Here is a 19,300-nt window from a genome sequence, read left to right on the forward strand (position 1 = left end):
ACAGATTCTGCAGGGCACCGATAAGACGGGCAGAGGGACGTGCCCGCTCAGTCCCCGCAGCCTTGGCGGCTCTGCGCCTCGGGACCCGGGGTCCAGGCCTGTGCCCAGAGTGGCCCTGGGGCTTCATCCTTCTCGGGAAGGGCAGAACGTGGAGTGGGAGGGGGGCCAGGGCGGGGGGCAGGCTCCGCTGTGGGGAGGACGGCCTATCACGGTTTCTGACTGCTCCTCAGGACCTGGCCTCTGAGGGGACGTTTCCCAGCCCCAGAGACGTTTCTGGACGTGGCGATTCCTCCGTCCCTGGCCCCGCAGTGCTGGGGGAGGCTGCATGGACGAAGGGAAGGACGAGGAGAGGGGAGGAGACGATGAAGGGGGTCAGAGCTGCGATTGGAGCCGAGAACTGGAAGCGCCTTAAAGAGACTGCGCGGTCCCCGCCCCCCTTCCCGCCAGCCTCAATGAATTAGAGCTGTGTTTCCCAAACTTGCCTGATCATAAGAATCCTCCCGGGCCCTAGTTAAAGATACAGGTTCCGGAGCACCTCCCTTCGCGATTCTGATTCAGTAGGTCTGCGGGCGGAGCCGAGGAATCTGTAATTTTAACACGCTCCCCACGTGATTCTCGTGAACAAGCAAGTTTGGGAAATACTGAATTAAAGGAAACGGGGCCTGGCTGCCGAAGCGGCCTCCGCTAGGGGGCTACGGCGGGAGGATTCCCGGGGGGCGTCGCCTGCTTCCGCCGCCGCCTCCTTCAGTGAAAGTCCCTTTTGGGTCCAGCTGTCACAGCCGCCGCGCTCCCTCAGGCCGGGCGGGGGACAGCCCAGGTCTGCGTGGCCCCCGCGCCGCCACGCCCAGTGGCCGCCCGAGCCCTGCGAGCAGGGGGAGGAGCCGCCGCCAGTGGAGGCGGAGGAGGTAGAGGAGGCGGAGACGGCGGAGACGGCGGAGAAGGCGGAGAGGAAGGTGGAGGCGGAGGCGAAGGTGGAGGGGAAGGTGGAGGCGGCGGGGAAGGTGGAGGCGGCGGGGAAGGTGGACGCCGCCGGGAAGGTGGAGACAGCGGAGGGTCCGGGCCGCCGGCTTGAGCTCAAGCTGGAGCCCGAGCCCGAACCCGAGCCGGTGCCGGAGGCGGAGCAGGAGCCGCAGGGGGAGCCGAAGCAGGAGCTGGAGGATGAGCACCCAGCGCGGAGCGGCGGTGGCGGCAGCGGCGACGAGGTTCCTCCCCCCACCCTCCCCTCCGACCCCCCGCGGCCCCCCGATCCCTCTCCGCGGCGCAGTCGTGCCCCCCGCCGCCGACCCCGGCCGCGGCCACAGACCCGGCTCCGTACCCCGCCGCAGCCTAGGCCACGGCCCCCGCCCCGGCCCCGGCCCCGGCGCGGCCCTGGGGGCGGATGCCTGGATGTGGATTTCGCTGTGGGTCCACCGGGCTGTTCCCACGTGAACAGCTTTAAGGTGGGAGAGAACTGGAGGCAGGAACTGCGGGTGATCTACCAGTGCTTCGTGTGGTGTGGAACCCCGGAGACCAGGAAAAGCAAGGCAAAGTCGTGCATCTGCCATGTGTGTGGCACCCATTTGAACAGACTTCACTCTTGCCTTTCCTGTGTCTTCTTTGGCTGCTTCACAGAGAAACACATTCACGAGCACGCCGAGACAAAACAACACAACTTAGCCGTAGACCTTTACTATGGAGGTATATACTGCTTTATGTGTAAGGACTATGTATATGACAAAGACATTGAGCAAATTGCCAAAGAAGAGCAAGGAGAAGCTTTGAAATTACAAGCCTCCACCTCAACCGAGGTTCCTCACCAGCAGTGTTCAGTGCCGGGGCTCGGTGAGAAATACCCAACCTGGGAGACGACCAAACCCGAGTTAGAACTGCTGGGACACAACCCAAGGAGAAGAAGAATCACGTCGAGCTTTACCATCGGCTTAAGAGGACTGATCAATCTTGGCAACACGTGCTTTATGAACTGCATCGTCCAGGCCCTTACGCATACTCCGATCCTGAGAGATTTCTTCCTCTCCGACAGGCACAGATGTGAAATGCCAAGTCCTGAGTTGTGTCTGGTCTGTGAGATGTCTTCGCTTTTTCGGGAGCTGTACTCTGGAAACCCATCTCCTCACGTTCCTTATAAGTTGCTGCACCTGGTATGGATACACGCCCGTCACTTAGCAGGATACAGGCAACAGGATGCCCACGAGTTCCTCATTGCGGCGTTAGATGTCCTGCACAGGCACTGCAAAGGTGATGATGCTGGGAAGGCCGCCAACAACCCCAACCACTGTAACTGCATCATAGACCAAATCTTCACAGGTGGCCTGCAGTCTGATGTCACCTGTCAAGCCTGCCATGGCGTCTCCACCACCATAGACCCATGCTGGGACATCAGTTTGGACTTGCCTGGCTCTTGCACCTCCTTCTGGCCCATGAGCCCAGGGAGGGAGAGCAGTGTGAATGGGGAAAGCCACATACCAGGAATCCCCACCCTCACGGACTGCTTGCGAAGGTTTACGCGGCCAGAGCACTTGGGAAGCAGTGCCAAAATCAAATGCGGTAGTTGCCAAAGCTACCAGGAATCTACCAAACAGCTCACAATGAATAAATTGCCTGTTGTGGCCTGTTTTCATTTCAAGCGGTTCGAACACTCGGCCAAACAGAGGCGCAAGATCACTACATACATATCCTTTCCTCTGGAGCTGGATATGACACCATTTATGGCCTCGAGTAAAGAGAGCAGGATGAATGGACAGTTGCAGCTGCCAACCAATAGTGGAAACGATGAGAATAAGTATTCCTTGTTTGCTGTGGTTAATCACCAAGGAACCTTGGAGAGCGGCCACTACACCAGCTTCATCCGGCACCACAAGGACCAGTGGTTCAAGTGTGATGACGCCGTCATCACCAAGGCCAGTATTAAGGACGTGCTGGACAGCGAAGGGTATTTACTGTTCTATCACAAACAGGTCCTGGAACATGAGTCAGAAAAAGTGAAAGAAATGAATACACAAGCCTACTGAAGCGACACACAGACCTACCTGTAATGGAAGATGGCGGCACCCATACGACAACTGGCATCGAGATTTAAAGGACCTACTCGTGTGGCCCACGGGCCTGACAGAGTAAGAATTGAACAGTACAGTACCCAGTGTCTAAGAGGTCCTGGTTGGAAGAGAAATAGACGGGGCGGGAGAAGAGGCTCTAGTCTAAGCAGTCACTTGAAGGAAAATTCAATGGCAGGAATGCTCTAGGCGGGGACGGCGGGAGCAGGGGAATCTTGACACTGGTACATATCCTATATTCCTCCAAAAGATTGTGTGGGAAAGTGTGGGGTGGGAGGGGGGTGGTGCGTGGGGGGGTGTGCCCTTGTAACCGTAAAACATCTTTCTCCATGGGTGTTTCAGCTTCAACTGACCAATCACATAACAGTTATATGTTTGGGGGGGCGGGGCAAGAAAAGTCTACACAAATGTAGCCCATGACCTATATGGGTATGAAAGCGGAAAAGTGGAGGAGGCAAGGATATCTCATTGACAAACGCCTTTGCCAGTTTCTTTGTATTCGTGATTTTTTGTGCTATTAAATGCAGTATTAAAAAAAAAAAAGAAAAGCCCACGGGGCTAGTGGAAGGAAGAAGGGGGCTTGTACAAGGGGAGCAATTGCTCCAAAAGTAGAGAAAACAAAACAAAACAAAACATACTGTAAGATAAGCGACCAACACAGACAGGCCTCAGCTAAGAGTATAGTGTATGAGTGTTTAAAAAAAAAAAGCTGTATGATATACTTGAGCAAATCAATGAACCTCTTTGCGATTGTTTTCTCATCCGTACAATGCAGATAATTCCTACCTTAAAGGGTTATTGTTAAAGATTAAATGATATAAAATGTGTCAAAGTATAAAGTAAAAGGCTTGGAACTTTGTAGGGACTCAGTAAACGTTTGTTGGATCTGAAACTTCTTTGGACCAGGACCAGAATGCCTCAGAGGTGAGGGTCAGTCCTCCCTGAGACCCGTGGACAGAATGGACACGCATCGTGTCACATGCAGTCACACACACATACACACACTCGTACAACTCCCTCCCCAACACCCGACCTGGAGCCCCAAGGCAACGGACTCCATTTTTGTCCCCGTGTAAGGGCGTCACAATCAGTGCCACACCGGGGGTCGTCGGGGGGAGCGCCACAACTGTCTCCCAAAGTCATTCTGTCCATTTGGAAGACCATCGTGTTGTTTTCATGACTCAGCACCCTAGTGACAGGACTTTCAGGGCCCATAGGCTGCCAGGCTTCCACATGCGGGGGTCTGCTGGTCTTTGCCTTCCGCGAGCATTATGTGTGTTGCTGTAAGATTCACCTGCAGGCGTAGATCAGTACAAGGACTGTTTTCCAAAGCTCGCTGGTCCGCCAGCCCAGGGATATCGATGGAGTGGCACATTGGCCTCTTCCCTGATTCTCTCCGAGGGCAGAGCGGCCCGCGGAGAGCTAAGCCAGAACAGATGGGACAGATGGGATGTGCCCAGGAGGGGGTGAACACTGGTGGTTCTTTCTTTTCTCTTCAGCATCAGGTACAAAGGGACCTCTAACCTAGAAAATCTTGGGGGGAGGGAAACTGTGTATCAGACCCATGGGGCTTGGATCCACTGGCTCTGGGAAAAGGCTGCCTCCCTCCCCCCCCCCCAACCCAGGGCTTCCCAAGTCTATTTTCTGGTCCACTCATTTGGAAATACACATTTATTTATGCGGTTGTGGGTGCATCCCCAACTGGCTCATAGATTTTTCTGTAGGACAGGCATTGTGTCTCCTCCCGTACCCCAGGCTGCATACTCGGCCCTTAGCACAGTTCCCGGCACAGGGTAAGTAGATCGTCAAAACACTAACTGGATGAATCAATGAAGCAATACACCCTCCTTTCATGACCGAATTTTTGCCAACACCCGGGGGTGGGGGTGGCGCCCATGATCCTTAGGAGAACGTGTCAAAAGTGTTATTTTTGGTATCTTGTAGGATGGGGGAGATCAAACGATGAGAGGCCTCGGGTGTCCCTTGGCAACTTAATGCAGGGTACCTGGCTACTTCTTGGGATGTGTCTGGTAGCCCTGCCGGGAAGACAGCCACGTCCTTGTTCCTCATCTCTGCCACTGGAATAGTTCAGCCATGTGCCACCAGACTCTGACTGCTTGCAGAAACTCTCTTGCATTTTTCAGCTTTTTTATTCGGAAATATTTTAAACCCAGGGGAAAGTGGCAAAAATAAAAATAGTATAGAGAACGTCTGTATACCCTTTACCAGCTTCACCTATTGCTAACACTTTACCCCATTTGTGCTCTTGCTTACATGTATGCACACTCTCGTAAGTAAGCGTGTGTGTGTGTGTGTGTGTGTGTATCTGGACCATGTGATGGTAAATTACATGCATCATGGCCCTTCATGGCTAATGTACCTCAGCACGCATTGCCTACGAATGGGCATGTTCTCTCCATCACAGTATATAGTTAAGAGCGTCAGTAGATTTAACATTGACTCAATACTTTTATCTGATCTCCCATCTGTACTTCAGTTTTGTCTGTTTGCCCAACGACATCCTTTACAGCGTTTCCCTCTCCATCGTAGGATCTGGTCTAGGGTGAGGTCTTGCTTTTAGTTGTCATGTCTCTTTAGCCTCCTTTAATCTGGAACACTTCCACAAACTTACTTTGTCTTGTGTGGCATTAGCATTTTCAAAAGACTGTTCCTCATTTCGGGTTTGTCTGACGCAGAAACTGTCTTTTAAATACCCTGCACTCAGGAGTAGTGCTAAGAGCTGTGACTGGCCCGAGACTGCTGAAGCCCACCTCCCTGTCTCCGCTGGTGGAATGCAGAGACCACCAGAGGGAGCCGCTGCGCCTGGCCCTTCCTGACGTCCTCTGGAAAACACCATTGCCCCTCAGCTACAGGGGAGCCATTCAAGCCCAGCCCTATGCCTCTACCTGTCACCAACCCCCAAATTGAGCCATGGAATGATTCAGGCATGTCTTCCACCTTGGGCAGGCACTGCCATGGTGGGGCCTTTTGGGGGAGGGGGACCACCTTTATCAACATTCCGTGGTGGGTACAGCAGCACTGGGGAGGGAGCTGGGAAGGGGTGAGTTCTTCTTAAACAGCTTTGGCGGGGTGGGGGGGGGGGGGGCGGGGCGCGTGGACACGAAGATGGGGCCCAGAATAAGTAAGGAAAAAAATGGGAGAGGTCAACGACAGATGGGTTTGTGACCCACGGGTGACTTTCAGACACAACTGGGCTATTTTACGTGATGGCTGGAATTCCTGTGTGGGCAAGAGCTGGTGAAACTTAAGCTAATTTTTAACTCAGACTCCATCTACTTCTACAAGCTGGGAAGGCCAGGGGAACTCAGTTCACATGTAGATTTATGATCTGGGCCCTGAAGGGCCCAGGCAACAGTTGAGTGCTCACCACGGGGGTCTTACCCATCCAGAGAGCTCAGAATGAGAGACCAAACAATGCGGTGCTTCCTTTTTACCCGTTATACATGCTTCCCGTGGGTTTTTGGCCTAACCTGGTTCAACATTCAGGTCCCCACCAACTTCCCATTTCCTGGAGTAGCCAAATGCTGAAGCTCACTCTGGCCCACAGTTCACATACGTAACTGCCTCACTTCTTCCCCATCCCCAGGGAATCCTGATCAGGGATGCCATCAACCAAGAGGTCTTTTCCAATCAAGAAAACAGAGTGACCCCCCATACAACTCATGTTGTCATAATGCAGTAGAGCTGATGCCAGGAACCTGTGTTCGTGCCAAATGTATATTCACACCCAGAAGGGAAGGCCCAGGGCCTCTGAGACTATGAAGCTCAGCGCCCACAGCCGAATGTCATCACACGCTGACCTTTCCCTGCAGGTGATCCGATACCATTTTTAAACTCGTGTATTAACGTCTCTCAATTATATAGGAAAACGCACATATCATAAGGGTGCAACTCGATGCACTTCTAGGAAGTGAACAGATCCCTGCAAACAACATCCAGGTCAAGAAACAGGACATTGCCCGTAAGTCAGGCCCCACTTCTGCTTCCTTCCAGTCAATAACCCCAAAGAGGAATCCCTATCCTGACTTCTTCCACTGTAGACTGCCTTTTTTTATGCTTTCTATAAATGGAATTGTTCAGTATGTATACTTTTGTGTCTGGCTTCTTTTGCTCAGCATTTTAGGAGCTTCAGATCTGAAGTCCCTCTGTCAAGAAAAATTCTGAGGAGTGTCACTATTTCTGTCTAATGAGCCAAAAGTAAGAATCCATACTCCTCCTAGTGATTTCTGACATATTGAATCCATTCAAAGGGACCCAGGCTATTGCAAAGTTGGACCTCGAGAGTGTGTCTAATCTCAGGTCTAAGAAGATGGTGGACAGAAAACAGCCTTCCGGAGAATTTTGGGATAATTTAAGTACCCCAGAAATGTTGATCTTGGGCCCTGTTCTGTTTAATAATCTTGGACCCCAGCCCCATTCCAATAGCTCCTGAATGGGATACTCTATTCTGGTAAATCCTCAAACTTACATGGGCAGCAGAGTCACTGGGAGGGCTTGTTAATACACAAATTGCTGGGTTCTGCCCTCAGAATTTCTGATTTCCGTGGATCTGGGAGGGGGGCCCGAGAATTTGTATTTCTAACACATTCTCCGGGGATGCCTCTGGTTCTGGGATCATGCTTTGAGAACCAGTGATCTATTCAGTTCGTTTTCCCACTGTGGTCCTTGGAGCCCAAGGAGTCTGTGAAGATGCTCCAGGGAGCACCTTGGGGAGCACCCAGGGGAGCAAGAGGGAGGGTACATTGGTGAAGATCAGGAACTCTTAACCCCACTTTGACCAGAGCAGCTCCCTTCTTATTTATTTTAGATCTTGGGGTTCCAAGTAATACTTGAAGAAAAAGTTCTGCCACTAAAATTTGTAAAAGCTGAAAATCTCAGCGCTAAGGAGCTGTAGACCCTAAGGGAATGATGTCTTTAAACTACATGGGTGGTGTATCTGGAAAATAATCCAACATGCTACCGAGACCTGGCCTCCTGTGTGCTCTTAATCTAGATGGTGCTGAGGGGAGCTTAATTTCCTTGGAACTTCCAGAGGTGCAGATTTATGAGGATGGAAGTGATAAGGGAAAATGCTTAATTATAAATAAGGTGCCAAGTCATACGTATCAAGAATTTTTTTTTTTCCTGGCAAGATAGCGCACGAAGATGACATGAATAACACTCGCCAACTATGAACACAGTAACACGAGATAAACCATAACAAAAGTTTCAATTTATAGCTGACCTTTAAAAAAAGTAAGAATCTGCAGAGAAACCAAAGGAAAAATTAAAGCCAGGCTAGCAATTGTCAGCGGACCCTGTAATTGCCCACTGTGGTGTTGGTCCCTAGGGGCCAGGGGCTTAGAGCTGAGAATCTAATGCCCACGTGGGTACTGGCAACTCAGCCTCAAGTCGACCAGAGGCAGAGAAGCTGTGACTGAAACCTCCGGATAAAGCCCTTAGTAGCTCCTCTGTTACAACGGATTTGGAAAGTGAACAGCTAAAAACTCTATGCTCTCTCCAGAGCCACCACAAGGAATAAAAACCCCAGGCTTATGTTATATGTGGATGCGGGGGTCTAAGCGTACCCTGTTGTGTGTTATGGAAACCACATGCTGGAAAATTAAAATAAAAATGGGAGCAGAACCATCCAAACCTCTAGAACCCCAGCAAGAGGCAAAAATCATAACTTTTTACAGCCCAGAGCACATGGAACTTCACGGAAAAAGATAATGGCCGTGAATAGGGGTTCAGAAACAAACAGTAGAAATCTTGTACTTGCAAAAGAAATGGCACGCCAGGAAGGAGAGTCGCCAGTTGTCACAAGGAGTAGAATTAGCATCCCCAAGGAATCCTGATGAGAACTGTTAGTCTTTTTTTTTGAGAGGGAAATAAGGAGATTTTCGGGGGGGGGGGGGAAACTAAGAAAGTTTAGCAATAATAGACTGTCGTTAAATAACTATTGAACGATATACTTCAGGAAGAAGGAAACTGAAATCAGGAAGAAGGGGTGACTAGGAGGCAAGGAACAGTGAACAAAAATTGGGAAATATGGGGAAATCTAAGTAAGCATTTGAGGTATAAAACAACAAAAATGGGGCGCCTGGGTGGCTCAGTCGTTGAGCGTCTGCCTTTGACTCAGGTCATGATCCCAGGGTCTTGGGATCGAGCCCTGCATCAGGCTCCCTGCTTCGTGGGAAGCCTGCTTCTCCCTCTCCCACTCCCCCTGCTTGTGATCCCTCTCTCGCTGTGTCTGTCTCTGTCAAATAAATAAATAAAATCTTAAAAACAACAACAACAACAACAAAAACGTTGAATGAGATGGAGGTATAAAAACGAGTTGGCACCCAAAACATTGGAGCACAAAGACATCAAGACAGCAGGAGACCATTCATATTTAAAGCATTCTAAAGCTCTCGTATTGTTTGGGAGAAGGGTACGGATATTGCCTGAATTTGGACCTTGTTAAGTGGAGTATAAATGTTTAAACATTTAAGGATATGGGCTTCTGGTTTCTGGCAATGGCAGGCTTGGTTCTTTGATATTCAACTGGCCTATTGAAGTAATGAAGTATGCTGCCTAAAATCTTTCAAAACTACTTTAAAAGCCCTGAAGAGCCGAGAGGACAGACGAAAACTTCCAGGCCAAATTGGGATGAAAGCTTGTAACCAGACAGGTAAACAGAATATGGGCACCCCCCCCCCCCAAGCCAGTTTGCTCTGAGGGCGTTTGCCTCCATTGCCCACATGCGCTTTGATTCAGTGACCACACAGGGCTAGAGAGAGAGAAGTTAAGGGCCAGCCCACGGGTCAGAGTTTAATAGGAGAACCTCTCCACATTGAGCTGAGATCCCAAGGGCCTACATCAGCCGCATAAGGGCCAGCCAGAATGTAACATGCACTTGTCCCAACAATCCTAGAGAAATGGTACAGAAGCCGGCCTTGGCACCAAGCAGAAATCTCTTGCTAAAAAGTAAGGGGAAAGGGGCACCTGGGTGGCTCAGTCGGTTAAGCGACTGCCTTCGGCTCAGGTCATGATCCTGGAGTCCCAGGATCGAGTCCCATATCAGGCTCCCTGCTCTGCGGGGGATCTGCTTCTCCCTCTGACCCTCCCCCCTCTCATGCTCTCTCTCTCTCTCTCATTCTCTCTAATAAATAAAATAAAATATTTAAAAAAAAAGTAAGGGGAAAAAAAAGAGGACGGGGTGCATATACCTTTTTGAATTGTTTTTTCGTTTTCTTTGGGTAGATATCCTGTAGTGGGATTACTGGTTCATATGGTATTGTATTTTTAATTTTTTTGAGGAACCTCCACACTGTTTTCCCCCTGTGGCTGCACCAATTTACATTCCCACCAACAGTGCACGAGGGTTCCTTTCTCTCCACATCCTCGCCAACACTTGTTGTTTCTTATGTTTTTGATTCTAGCCATTCTGACAGGCGTAAGGTGATACCTTGTTGTGATTTTGCTTTGTATTTCCATGATGATTAAGGATGTTGGGCATCTTTTCATGTGTCTGTTGGTCACCTGCATGTCTTCTTTGGAAACAAATGTTTATTCAGGTCCTCTGCCCATTTTTAATTTTTTATTGATTTAATTTTTATTTCTTTAAGATTCTCCAGTAAGTTTATTTTGTGAACCTTTTGTATTTTAAGTTTTATTGGCTTACATTGTTATAAAGAGAAAAAAATGTATACAGTCTTGAACACTGAACTATTTATCATTTTAATATGAATTCAGATATATTTTGTTTATTTCCAATTGACCTTCAGCTCATGAGTTTAGTATTGTTTTCCTTTCTTTCTTTCTTTCTTTCTTTCTTTCTTTCTTCTTTCTTTCTTTCTTTCTTTCTTTCTTTCTTTCTTTCTTTCTTTCTTTCTTCCTTTCTTTCTTCTTCTTTCTTTCTTCTTTCTTTTATTAACATATAATGTATTATTTGTTTCAGAGGTACAGGTCTATGATTCAACAGTCTCACACAATTCACAGCGCTCACCATAGCACATACCCTCCCCAATGTCCATCACCCAGCCACCCCATTCCTCCCACCTCCCTCCACTCCAGCAACCCTCAGTTTGCTTCCTGAGATTAAGAGTCTCTTATGGTTTGTCTCCCTCTCTGGTTTCGTCTTGTTTCATTTTTCCCTCCCTTCCCCTATGATCCTCTGTCTTGTTTCTCTAATTCCTCATATCAGTGAGATCATATGATACTTATCTTTCTCTGATTGACTTATTTCGCTTAGCATATAGTATTATTCTTGCCACCCCATTCCACCCTGTCACTGAGTCAAAAGAGTTCAAGTTACATACACAAAACACACATGTAAACAGACACAAACAAGCCTTTTTTGTAAAGTAAATAAATCTTGTATAATGTAAACAACTTCCTTTTTGGAACTTTCTATATCCAGTTCAAGTCTCTTCTGAAATTGGGATATTCACACTTATTAGACAACAGTCTTTATAAAGCAAAGTGGTAATCTTCTTTCTTTTAAAGACCTTTCTTATTTTTTTATTTATGAGACATAGAGTGCGTGTGAGCACAAGCAGGGGGAGGGGTGGAAGGAGAGGGAGAAGCAGACTCCACACTGAGCCGGGAGCCTAACATGGGCCTCGATCCCAGGACCCTGGGATCATGACCTGAGCCAAAGGTAGATGCTTAACCGACTGAGCCACCCAGGCGCCTAGTTTTTTTTAAAGCATAATTGGAATACTGACCACATTCTAGGCTATAAAACAAGTCTCAATACATACCACAGCATTAGTTTCATTCAGACTACATTTCCTGATTACAATGAAATTAAGTTAGAAATAAAAAGCAACCATAGCTGCAAAAACTTGTAAAAGGTTTTTTGGAATGTTTAAAAAACGTTTTTGTGTAACTCATGGATTAAAGGCAAATCATAATGTGAATTAAAAAGTACTTAGAACTGGGTTGCCTGGGTGGCTCAGTCGTTAAGCGTCTGCCTTAGGCTCAGGTCATGATCCTAGGGTCCTGGGATTGAGCCCCGCATCGGGCTCCCTGCTCGGCGGGAGGCCTGCTTCTCCCTCTCCCACTCCCCCTGCTTGCGTTCCCTCTCTTGCTGTGTCTCTCTCTGTCAAATAAATAAATAAAATCTTTTAAAAAAAAAAAACAACAAACTTCTGAGATATAGTTGAAGCAAAACTTAAAGGGAACTGTATGGCCTTGAAAGCTTTTTATTAGAAAACAAGGCTCAAACTTAATGATTTAAGCACCTGATTCAAGAAGTTAGAAAAGTAGCAACAAATTAAACCTAATGAGAGCAAAAGAAAAGGCATAACCTATACAAGACTGTGAAGTGATGAAATAGAAAACAAGGATGCAGTAGAGAAGATCAATAAAACCAAAACTTCGTTCTTTGAAAAGACAAACCTCTGGCAAGATTGAACAAGAAAACAAAAGAGAAGGCGTAAGTGAATAATATTGAGAATGAATACAGGGACAAAACTGCAGATACTATGGAGATTTTTAAATAATTTAAAAATACTACAAACAGCTTTCTACCAATAAATATAAAGTTATAGATGAAATGAACAATTTTCTAGAAAGTATAACTTTGCAAAACTTATTTAAGAAGACATAGAAAGCCTAAAAGATATATACAAATACAAGTCTTCTGGGGCACCTGGGTGGCTCAGTCATGAAGCATTTGCCTTCGGCTCAGGTCATGATCCCAGTGTCCTGGGATCGAGCCCCGCACTGGCTCCCTGTTTGGCGGGAAGCCTGCTTCTCCCTCTCTCACTCCCCCTGCTTGTGTTCCTTCTCTCGCTGTGTCTCTCTCTGTCAAATAAATAAAATAAAATCTTAAAAACAAAAAACAAAAAACAAATACAAGTCTTCTGCTGAGGTGGGAGACAGGAAGCTGTATGGCTGAAGATGGGGAGAGGAGGCAGGTTCTGGGTCTAATATCTTCTTCTTTTTTTTGGAAAGAACTGACCCTTTAATTTATTGAGGACTTATGACAATGTCAAGAATTGTGCTAAACACATGCATTATCTCTCTGGATCTTTACAATAACTCTTTGAGATTCTATTATTATAATCTACATTTTTAAATTGAGATAAAATTCACATCCCATAAAACTCACCCTTTTAAAGTGTACAGTTTGGTGGATTTTAGTATATTCACAGGATTACACAACCATCACCATTATCTAACTAATCCCAGAACATTTTTGTCATCCCCAAAGGAAACCCTGTCCATTAGCAGTCACTCTCATTCCCCTTTCCCCTCAACCCCATGCAACCACTAATCTAAATTCTGGCTCTATGGATTTGCCTATTATGGACACCTCATATACATGGAATCATACAATATGTGGCATTTTGTGTCTGGCTTCTTTCACTTCACATAGGGTTTTCAAAATTCACCTATGTCGTAGAGTGTAGCTGGATAATATTCCTTCTGTAGCCAGATAATATTCCAGTGCATAGATTTGCCACATTTTATATTTCCATTCATCAGTTTAGGGTCATGCCCTTCAGGTGGGAAGCAGTCAGCTTGACAAAAACTTCCTACCACAGTTGTAGATGAACTCAAAGATGGGCCAAATGGTATGGGACAGGGCATTAACATCACTCCATTCAAGAGAGTTTACAACAGACTATTAGAACTAATAAAAGAGTTCAACTGTGTTGCTGGAGACGAGATTAGTGTACAAAAATTAAGCATGCTTATATACCAGCAACAACTTATTAGAAATTTTTTTTTAAACTTTCACAATAGCAACAAAATGCATAAGGTTTCTAAGGATTATCTAACCAAAGATGCAAAACGTATATGGAAGGTGTTAAAATTTTCATTGTAGGGGTGCCTGGGTGGCTCAGTTGGTTAAGCGTCCAACTCTTGGTTTCTGCTCAGGTCATGATCTTGTGGTTGTGAGATCGAGCCCCGCATCTGGCTCAGCGATCAGCATGGAATCTGCTTCAGATTCGTTCTCCCTCTCCAACCCACTCACTTTCTCTCTTGAATAAATAAATAAAATATTAAAAAAATAAAATAAAATTTTCATTGTAACACATAAGTATTACCTTAAAAATGGAGAAATGCAGCATGTTCACAGATATTAAAAATCTCACTAATGTAAAATTCAAAGTAAATCAATAAAAATCCCCAAAGGTTTTTTTCATCTAACTAGAAAAACAAATTTTAAGATTCATATGGAAAAACAAATGGCCAAAGACAGCCGGAATAATTCTGAAGGAGAAGAAAGTACAGGACATAGACAGATAGATCAATGGAGCAGAATAAATAATCCAAAAAAAAAAAATCCACACATATATGGAAACTTGGTATTCAACAGGGGTAGCATTACAAATTAGTGGGTAAAGATAGATCATTTAATAAATCTGCTGGGGCAATTGTCTACCCACATGGAAAAATTTAATTCAGCCAGTATTTGACGTCAAAACCCCCCCAAAAAACTTTCAGATAAAGACCTATATGTGAAAAAAACAGAACTTTAAAACTTTCAAAAGAAAATATAGGAGAGGAATGCTTGGGTGGCTCAGCCAGTTAAGCGGCTGCCTTTGGCTGGGGTCATGATCCCAGCGTCCTGGGATCAAGCCCTGAGTGGGGCTCTCTCCCTCTCCACCCCTTCCTGCTCATGCTCTATCTCTCGCTATCTCTCTCTCACTCTCTCAATAAATAAAAAAAATCTTTTTTTAAATTTTTTAAAAAGATTTTATTTATTTATTATTTGAGACAGAGAGAATGAGAGAGACAGAGAGCACATGAGAGGGGGGAGGGTCAGAGGGAGAAGCAGGCTCCCCGCCGAGCAGAGAGCCCGATGCGGGACTCGATCCCGGGACTCCGGGATCATGACCTGAGCCGAAGGCAGTCGCTCAACCAACTGAGCCACCCAGGCGCCCAATAAATAAAATCTTAAAAAAAAAAAAAGAAAATATAGGAGAACATTATAACCTCAGGATCTCCTAAACAGAACACAACAAGCAAAAAACACAACACAAAATATTTTTGATATAACTTGAAGCCAACAAAATCTTATTTGCTTTGTATATAAGTTCTATATAAATTCCCTCTCTATATTTATATGTAAGTTCTATCATTTCCTTGGAGAATAAAGTTTTGTTTATTATTGCAAGAGCAAATTCTGTTAATTTCATACAAGCTGTTAATTTTATGTCAAAAACCAATCAAGAAATTTCAAATAGTTAAATGGGGACTTAGGTTGGCCTTTAATGCCAATATTAAGAGACTATATTAGCTAGATAATTTTAGGAAAGGCATTATATGCTTTTTGAACTAACAGATGTATATGTTATTTTACATAATAGTCCAAGGCACAATAACAGATATTTGATTATATAATAATTTTATTATACAAAGACAAGAGTTGTTTGTTTATAGAGCATTCATGTTAAACAAAATAATTTTTTAAATTATATTTAATTTTTAGCTGCTGAATCCCATTTAGACTATAAATCTTTCAAGAAAAAGAGAATTTCTCATGTCTTGTGAAGATGGAATAAAAGCAAACTGTCATCTTTTCCATCGTCAAAATTTCATGTGATGGAAAAATCCCAAAATCTTGTACAACAATATTCACTATAAATCTTCAGTTCAGCTTTAATAAAGATTATAAAGAGTTCAAAGAAAGGGAAAAAGGTTAGAGAAAAATGAGAAGCCCCTCAAATATCTCATTCTTTCATTGATCTCAATTTAAAGTGAGTATTTAGTACTGAACATATGTGCCCTAGTGTGCATAGAAAGAGTCCAGCTGCTGACCGTGCTGAGAAATTCATATTCTTGCATTATGTCAAATTGTTCATAATAATATTCAAAATAATATTCAGTAATAATATTGTAATTGTAAAAATGCTTACTGATAAAATTTCAGAAGTACAGGGTGCCTGGGTGGCTCAGTCGGTTAAGTGTCTGCCTTCAGCTCAGGTCATGATCTCAGGGTCCAGGGACTGAACCCTGCATCAGGCTCCACACTCAGTGGGGAGTCTGGTCCAGAATTCTCTCTCTCACTGTGCCCCTCCCCCTGCTCTTGCTCTTGCTTGCTCTCTCTCTCTCTAAAATAAATAAATCTTTAAAAAAATTTCAGAAGTATTCTTGTATTCCAGGAGTTTATTCTATGGTAATGATATTCAGCTTTGGCCTTAACTTTGAATGTCATTCGTATATGTTCTGTGTACCTCTATTACCCAGAATATAAAAATCTCTTTTATAAAGCAGTAAGAAGGACGCACAAACCAATGGAAAAAAAATGAGCAACAGATGAATAGGTGATTTGCGGACCAGGAAACTCAGCTGGACAATATTCAATTGTACTAGTAATTAGGAAATGCAAATTAAACAATATCGATTTACCATTCTCATACTCATCAGATTGGAAAATTTTAAAAGTCCGACAATACCAAGTTGGCATTGGCAAGGATGTTAGAGTAACTGGGATTTCCATATACTCCTGGTCAGAATATATATTGGTACCACTTTAGAGAACAGTTTGGAGGGTTTTTTTTGTTTTTTGTTTTCTCTCACAGGTTTTGAGAGGGATGTGGTACCAGCTACCTACTGAGCTTCTAGGCATAAACCCTAGAGAACTCTTGCACACAGAATATTGCTTTCATAGTAAAATTTCCACCAGTGAGTGAAGGGATGAACAAATGTTGGTATGTTAACAGAATGGAATGCTTTATAGAAATGAAAGTCAATTAACTTGATCTATATGTACCACCTGGATAAACCCTACAAACATAATATTGAGTAAAAAAAAACAAGTTTGGGAGTGTTACGTAGAGTTTGATATTGTTTATGTAGATGTAAAAATTATACCAAACAGTACAGTTTTTATGGACACATAGTGGAAGTATAGAAACATTGATAGGAAGAATAAAAACTAATTTCAGAATCATGGTTACCTAGAGGGAGGGAGGGAAAGTATCTGAAAGGAGTACAAAGAGGGCCTCATCTGTATCTGGAACATTTTATTTCTTTAAAAAGAAAAACAAGGGGCGCCTGGGTAGCTCAGTCATTGGGTGTCTGCCTTCGGCTCAGGTTATGATCCCAGGGTCCTGGGATCGAGTCCCACATCGGGGTCCCTGCTCGGCGGGAAGCCCGCTTCTCCCTCTCCCACTCGCCCTGCTTGTGTTCCCTCTCTCGCTGTGTCTCTCTCTGTCAAATAAATAAGATCTTTAAAAAAAAAAAAAGAAAAACAATTTATGTAAATATGCCCCAAATAACAAAATTTAGGGTACACGGGCATTTGTTATCATATTCTGTGCACTTTTCCATATGTTTGAAATATTTCATTATAAAAGCATGATTTATTGCTCTAGCCCACATAAGCAATGCCAAAAGACTGATAAAAAACTGTGAAAAATAGTTACAACTCATATTACACAGGGTTTATTTTCCTGAAATACAAAGAACTCCTACAAATCTATACGAAAAAGACCACAATAAAAATGCGGGCAAAGAATATTGAGTATTCACAGAGAAAGAAAAAATATTGCCCTTACACATAAATGATTCTCATCCTCAGTCATAACAAGAGAAATGCAAATTAAGACTAAGTTGAGATGCCATATTTTATATATTAGATTGGCAAGTATAAAAAAAGCCTGCTACCCACCAAAGTGGTGAGGATGTGGAGAGACAAGACAGAGAGATATCCTTGGTAGCTATTAATCTGATACAGACACTGTGTAGAGCAATTAGTCATCTACCAAAATTACATATTCACATTCTTATACCAAGCAATTCCATTTGCAGGAATTTATCCTGTAGATGTCCTTGCATACATGCAAAATGATGTATAAAGTTATTTATTGCAGCATTGGGGACAACCTACGTGTCTATCAACAGAGGTCTGGTTAAATAAATTATGGTACCCCTATACAATAGACTAAAATGAAGCTGTCAGAAAGCAAGTAAACTCTTGGGGTGCCTGGGTGGCCCAGTCGGTTAAGCATCTGATTCTTGGTTTCTGCTCAGGTCTGACTTTAGGGTAGTGAGATCGAGCCCTGCGTCAGGCTCTGCGCTTAGCGCAGAGTCTGCTTGAGTTTTTCTCTCCCTTTCCCTCTGCCCCTCGCCCCGGAGTGCTCTCTCTCTCTCTCTAAAAGAAATAAGTCTTTAAAGAAACCCAAACTCTTTACGTATTCATACGGAATAATTGGCAAGACATATTAAATGAAAAAAAGCAGAGTGCAGAATAGTTAGTATGAAATGCCACCATCACATGTGAATATATTATCTATCCCAGAGTTATGGTTTTAATTATATAAGCTGTGTATGTGTACCTAGCATTAATGTCTGTCCACAAACTTGCGTGAAATAAAGGTAGCTAGGTTTTCAATAATTCAGTCTAATTTCTGTCCCTGAGCCTTCACTTCACCAGTAATACTATTTCAGACCTATCCACATCTACCACCCAAATCCAGATATTTTAGATAGCGCCAGGATATTGGAGATTGGCAGCTGGTCTCAATCATCTGTCCACATGGTTTGCCACCGAGTAAATCTTGGGCCTCCCAGTTCCGTGAAGTCTGCTGGCTATCTAATGAATCTGTGCCATGTTTGGGACATGTAACTTTCATAATGCTGCCTATGGTACCATCTGCTGAGATGTACCACACAGCAATACAGAAAAAAGTATGATCATGGCTGATCAGATAGGTAGATAGACAGATAGATAGATAACTACTATGTGCTAGACATTGTACTGATCACTGGGTATGTAGCAGTGAACAAAACATGTGAAAATCCCTGATTTAAAGAGACTGTATTCTAGAGGAAAAGGAGAAGCCTTGACTCCACAGTACTTTTATGAGGCGGCTGGAGTGGAGGTTGAAGCCCATCTTGCCAGTGGAGTCCCAGACAGGGTTTGGGGGTTGGTAGGAATGAAAAGTGAGATTGAAAATAGGGGAATGAATTATAGATCTGTGTCTGGAACAGCTGAGTCTGTTGTCCCCGCCCCTACCACACCCGCTGCCCCTGGTTGCAAATAACACATAAGCAACCCAGCAAAAACTGGAAGGCTCTTTTATAAAGATATTGTGTCGTCAAGGGCTTGAATCACATGAATCTGATGAATCAGCGGCATGGGCAGGGGAGAGGTGGGGGGAGGGCAATGGGAGCATTCCCTGGGGGGAGGAGTATTTTATCACCGATATTATTTAGAATTGCTGATGCTTGGGGATAAAAAGCACACTGACTTTCAGTTGTTTATTATTATTTTTAAATTATCTAAGGGCAATACACCC

At 44.6% G+C, this 19,300-nt stretch overlaps 1 protein-coding gene across 1 annotated transcript; it reads left to right on the forward strand.

The window, feature by feature from the left end:
• The first annotated feature begins 1,446 nt into the window (after positions 1 to 1,446).
• Positions 1,447 to 3,322, forward strand: USP27X (ubiquitin specific peptidase 27 X-linked). The gene has a single exon (XM_045873564.2). It carries the CDS (start codon positions 1,692 to 1,694, stop codon positions 3,006 to 3,008), a length of 1,317 nt encoding a protein of 438 aa, XP_045729520.2. The 5' UTR covers positions 1,447 to 1,691; the 3' UTR covers positions 3,009 to 3,322.
• Positions 3,323 to 19,300: the final 15,978 nt, after the last annotated feature.

This window comes from Mirounga angustirostris, unplaced genomic scaffold (genome assembly GCF_029215605.1).
Source record: "Mirounga angustirostris isolate CCGP_5_RB_7025 unplaced genomic scaffold, mMirAng1.0.hap1 SCAF_11, whole genome shotgun sequence".
In the NCBI taxonomy this organism is placed as follows: Eukaryota; Metazoa; Chordata; class Mammalia; order Carnivora; family Phocidae; genus Mirounga; species Mirounga angustirostris.

Bases quoted from the DNA above. Each gene is read 5' to 3' on its own strand.
- USP27X (XM_045873564.2), top strand. From the start codon at position 1,692: ATGTGTAAGGACTATGTATATGACAAAGACATTGAGCAAATTGCCAAA.